At 37.5% G+C, this 6,000-nt stretch overlaps 1 protein-coding gene across 1 annotated transcript in view; it reads right to left on the reverse strand.

Annotated features, from left to right (window-relative positions):
* LOC124078074 (uncharacterized) overlaps positions 1-5,223 on the reverse strand; it is a 41,260-nt gene extending 36,037 nt beyond the window's left edge. The window contains exons 1-2 of the mRNA XM_046422695.2: positions 5,049-5,223; positions 4,576-4,938 (exon numbers count right to left, since the gene is read on the reverse strand). Of these exons, the coding sequence (XP_046278651.1) occupies positions 4,576-4,938; positions 5,049-5,217 (532 nt within the window). The 5' untranslated portion in view covers positions 5,218-5,223. The remainder of the gene's footprint in view (positions 1-4,575; positions 4,939-5,048) is intronic.
* Between the last annotated feature and the right edge of the window lie 777 nt (positions 5,224-6,000).

A 6,000-nucleotide genomic window follows, 5' to 3' on the forward strand; every position in this document is an offset into this window, starting at 1 on the left:
ATTAAAATACACATGACAATCAGAAAACTACCCTTAACATCTATGCTAAAATAAAACTAAAAATCATAAACACATGCACAAATTTCTAGATACATATGACTTAACAAAATTGAACAAGAGGACATAGAAAATTTAAAGAAATCAATTTTAAGCAATGAACTTGAAGACACCATCCAAAGCCTACCAACAAAGAAAAGCCCAGAACTAAATGGATTCTCAGGCAAGATTTCCAGACCTCAAAGAATAACATCAACCTCCTCAAATTATTTCATGAAATACAAAGGAAAGAACCTTTCAAACACATTCTTTAAAGATAGAATCACTCTGATAACCAAACCAGAAAAAGTATATCATGTATACACAATTTCAGACCACTATCTCTGATGAACATAGAAGCACAAATTCTTCATTCTAAACCTGTCAAATACATACAAAAAACATATTTAAAAGATAGTACACAACGAGACATTGTTTATCCCAGGGATGTAAGTTTGGTTCAACCTCTGGAAATCACTAATTGACTTTTCACCTCAATAGACTTAAAGACAAGAATAACATGATTATCTCAATAGTTGCAGAAAAGGCATTGGAAAAAAAATCAGCATCCATTCATGTTCAAAACCAGTAAAAAGACTAGGGATAGTAAGACCATAGCTCAAAATTGTAAAAGCAATATATTCTAAACCCAAGACTAACATCATTCTAAATGAAGAAAAACTGAAAGTGTTGCCTCTAAAACCTGAAACAAGCCAGGGATGCCCTCTTTCACCAACTTTATTCAACATAGTCTTTGAAACCCTAGCCAGAGCAATTAGAAGAAAAAATTATAGGGATATGACAAAGAAAAGAAGACTCAACCAGTCCCTATTTGCTGATGGCATGATTGTATATTTAGATGACCCAAAAAACTCCACAATAAATATTTTGGAACTCAAAAAATTAACAAAGTAGCACGATATAAAATAAACATGCATAAATCAATTACATTTCCACACACTAATGATGATTCAGCTGAAAGAGAAATTGGGAAAATTATCCCATTTACAATATCCTAAAAAAATAAAATGAAATGTTTACAAATAAATTTAGCAAAAGAGGTGAAAGATGTCTACAAAGCAAATTACAGGACACTAAAGAATAAAAATTGAAGATCTTAGAATATGAAAAAACCTCCCATGGTCTTGGATGGGCAGAATTAACATTGTCAAAATGGCCATACTACCAAAAGAGCTTGAAAAATTTTAAGGCATTTCCTATTAAAATTGCAATTATGTTCTTCTTTTCTATGGGAAGAAAAGAATGTAGAAAAAGCAGCCATTGTATTCACTTGAAGAAATAAGAGGCCTAGAATAGCCAGGGCAATTTTCAGTGAGAAAACTGAAGCATGAGACATCACAATACCAGACTGCAAATTATTCTAGAAAGCCACAGTAACAAAAACGGCATGGTATTGACACCAAAACAGACATGAATACCGAGGTACAGAATAGAACATGCAGAGACAAACTCACATATGTATAGTTATCTCATAGTATCCAAAGGCACCCTAAACATACATTAAACAAAAGAAAGCATCTTCAACAAATGTTGCTGGGAAAACTGAAAATCTATATGCAGCAAAATGAAACTAAACCCCTGTATTTCACCCTGCAAAAAATTCAGCTCAAAGTGAATCATGGACCTTGACATTAAAACAGAGATCCTAGGCCTACTAGAAAACAATTAGGCCCAACTCTTCATCATGTCAGGTTAGGAATCAAATTTCTCAACAAGACTCCTAAAGCACAAGAAGTAAAATCAAGAGTCAATAAATGCCCCTGACTTCAATACCCAGTATCCCGCCCCCCAAAAAATTTGGTACATATACACAATGGAATATTACTCACTCACACTCAAAATCTTCTTCACAGCATAGGAAAAAAGAACATGAAGAGAGATCATAGACAATCGGAGAAATACTTTGTCATCTATACCTCAGATAGAGCATTAATCTCCAGGATATATAAAGAACTAAAAAAAGTAACAAAAAAATCAATAAATAAATAAATAATAAAAATAAATAAACCAATCAATAAGTGGATAAATGAACTGAACAGACTCATCACAAAAGAAAAAATGTGATCAGATAACAAATGTATGAAAAATGTTCCATATTTCTAGCAATTAGAGAAATACAAATTAAAACTACACTGAGATTTCACCTCACTCCAGTCAGAATGGCAATAATCAAGAATACAATAACATTAAATATTGGTGAGGATGTTTGGAAAAAGGTACAGTCATACACTGCTAGTGGGACGGCAAATGGGTACAAACACTCTGGAAAGCAATGTTAAGATTCTTTAGAAAATTTGAAATTGAACCACCATTTGACCCAGTTATCCCCACTCCTTGAAATATACCCAATGGACTTGGTTTCAGCATACTATGGTGATGCAGCCACATCAATATTTATAGCAGCTTACTTCACAATAGCTAAGCTATGAAGGCAACATAAATGCCCCTCAATGATGAATGGATAAAGAACATGTGGTACAATTTTGGTGTAGTGGTGCACACCTATAACCCCAGCAGCTTGGAAGGCTGAGGCAGGAGGATCACAACTCCAAAGCCAGCCTCAGCAAAATTGAGGTGCTAAGCAACTCATTGAGACCCTGTCTCTAAATAAAATACAAAATAGGGCTGGGAATGTATTTTGGTGGTCAAGTGCCCCTGACTTCAATGCCCAGTATCCCCCCCCAAAAAAAGAAGAAAAAAAATGTGGTACATATACACAATGGAATATTACTCAGTCATAAAGTAGAATGAAGTATGGTATTTACTGGTACATGGATGGAATTGGAGACATAATGCCAAGTGAAATGAGCCAATACAAAAAAAAAAAAAAGCTGAATACTCTCTCCGATATGTGGATGCTAACACAAAATAGTAGGGGGAAGTTCACGGGGTTGGACAGAGGGTAGTGTGTAGAAAGGATGAAGGATAGGAATGGAAAAGATGGTAGAATGAATCAGACAAAACTTTCCTATGTTCATATATGAATACACAACCAGTGTAACTCCTCATCATGAACAACCACAAATATAAGATGTTAAATTTTATTTATGTATGATACATAAAGTATGTTATACTGTCATGTATATCTAAAAAGAACAAATAAATGGAATTATAGATAAGCATACATGTGTGTATATAAAAAATAAAAATAAAAGTATGTGATTAGTTATGGCAGAAATGGTCTCTGGATATAAAGGAGAAATTCAGGCTAATGTCCTTCATGTGTTACCATTTTCTCTTCCATCCTTAGATGCCAGTGTTATGCTGATGGGCTTCCCAATCTCTAGAATCATGAAATATATAAACTTACACTGTTCAAAATTTATACATCCTGTGGTATTGTCATTGCAATTCTAAAATAATTAACACCTGACCTCTAGCCTGGCATGGTGGTACATACATGTAATCGCAGTGACTTGGGAGTCAGCGGTATACAAAAAATTACCTCTAGAAATAAGGAGTAAACATTAGCACTATTTAAAGGTGGATAAAAATTGTGTAGTATGTAAGCAGGTCTGACATCCATCAGAGCAGAAAAAACAAGTGCCTGGAGGACTGAATAGTTTAGGGGCACTAAGAAAATATTATTTTATAACCAGAAGCAATATGAATATAATCCAAAATGGATTATATTTCTTCTATTCTAATGAGTCATAAAATATATTTTAATTTACATGTTATCTACAAAAAGGATCTCTGAAGGAAGAAGCATGCAGACCACAAAGATCATGATGTATCCTCAGTAGGATGAAGTGCAATTCAACTCATCATGGAAGACACTAAAAAGCAGTGTTATAGGGTGGAAGAATACATTAAGAAAGGAATACCTACTGTATGATTCCATTCATAAAATGTTTTAAAAGTATAAACTGAGCAAATACCACAGAGAGCAATTCACTGGTTGCCTGGGAGGTGGTATGAGAACAGTTAGAGGAAGTATTCCCACAAGGCACAGGAGGCTTGTGTGGTGTAGTGGGTTTCTTGACCTTATGTGTGGATGTTCTCAAATGTGTGAACATATCTCAATATTTGTACAAAATTTCACTTCTGGGTAGTTCAATGACTGCCAAATATTCCACAACAATAAAATTTATATAAAATAGGCTACAACCAGAATCACTGGAGTACATAATGAGAACCAAGGAGAGGATCACACAGTTCTGGATCTCCTGGAAATAGGGAAGAATGGATGTAGAAACCACAGGATTCTCCATCAGATGTCAAAACTGAGATAATCAGGGTTGCACTGGCTGCCTCATCACCTAAACCTCAGGGAAAAGAGACCACAGCATTCCGAATGTTCAGCATCTCAAGCTAAAGAGGAGCAATGATTTATTTTCTGAAGAATCTCCATATGATATTTTCCTAGGAACATGCTGCTGTGAATGATTCTGAGGACAGGGGACAAGAGACTCCTCACTCAAAGAAGTGATTCAGGAGATTCAGCTGGGCTTATACTACTGGTAGCAGAAAAAAAAAAAGAACAAGCCTGAGCAAAGCTTCTGGGTGTTTGCCCACCTGACAGATGGTAAAGGGGTTCTTGTCTTACTTCCCCATGAGTCTGGAGCACTGTGCGAGCATCAAGGCTACTGTCAGTAGATTGACAGTAATAGTCAGCCTCATCCTCAGGCTGAAGCCCAGTGATGGTCAGTGAAGCAGAGTTGCCAGACTTGGAGCCAGTGAAGTGATCAGAGACCCCTGAGGGTCGATTACTATTACCATAGATGAGGAGTTTAGGGGCTGTTTCTGGGAACTGCTGATACCAGTTTACACTATAGCTACCAATATTGGTGCTGCTTCCAGTGCAGGAGATGGTGATTGTCTGTCCTGGAGTCCCAGACAGTGAGGGCTGCTGTGTTAGTACAGACTGGGCCCAGGACCCTGAAAGAAAAAGTGACACAGACAGAGTGATTTTTGTCTAGAAAATAGAGTAGAATCAGGATCCATATCAGAGGACTCCCACACCATATTCCTCCTCCTTATCATGTCACCTGTACATTGAACAAGGAATGTGAAGAGGAGACAGGACCAGGCCATGGTGAAGGTCATCCTGAGCTCTGTCTTCTGTTCACGATGCTGAGGAGAGTTTCCCCCAAGTCTCTCCCTTGCCTTCTTAATACACTGAGAAGGGGAGGGTCTATCTATGCAAATTTGTGTCATCCAGGTTTTCTAATTTCACCCTGGGCCCTGGTTAACACTAATGTATATAAAGATGCCAAGTGGGTGTGCAGGGGTGGAGTTGGGTTGGCTCAGGGATATTAAATATCACAGCTGTGAGCCCTAACAAAAGAATGTCAGGCAGAGCCAGGTGGCTTATTACAGTTCTAGTTACTTCCCAACCCCTCTTAATGGGTCTGCCATGCCCCCTATTGTCCAAGCCCATACACTTCATCATGTGACATTCTGATCAGGAGTCCTGAGACAGACTTGCATCCCCACTGAATATTCAGGTAAATGAGCCCCTCTGTGGCCTCCCATTACAACAGGGTGGCCATTTTGCTTTCCTCAGATCCTCATGGTGAATTTATGCATAGTTCACTTGACACTTCACAGTAAGATGCTCTCTTTGATATAAATTCTTCCCAGATCAGGATTAAGCAGGTGAACATAAATGTTTCAAGGTACCATCATCTTTACAACACAAAAACTTTGTTTCAGGGTCCTTTCACCTTGGACTTGGCAAGGAACTCTGTTGTAAAATCTTATGAGTTGCCATTCAGAAGGTACTTGTGTGCATGTTTTCAAGCTTTCTCAGTTCAGATGTTTGTAACCCTTATTGCCAGAAAGTGACTGAGGATTGTGACTATCAGCTAAGCAGAGCCATATAGCACTTCAGCCACAATTGGCTACATGCAATGCCACAGAGACTGTAGATGCTGAAAGGCCTGAAGTTGCAGGACTTGTGAATGTTTTCAGTCATGGATGAAAATGTCCTGTCTCCTA

This window comes from Marmota monax, unplaced genomic scaffold, assembly GCF_021218885.2.
Source record: "Marmota monax isolate L192 unplaced genomic scaffold, Marmota_monax_Labrador192_F-V1.1 WCK01_AAM20220418_F8-fsc00954, whole genome shotgun sequence".
Classification (NCBI taxonomy): domain Eukaryota; kingdom Metazoa; phylum Chordata; class Mammalia; order Rodentia; family Sciuridae; genus Marmota; species Marmota monax.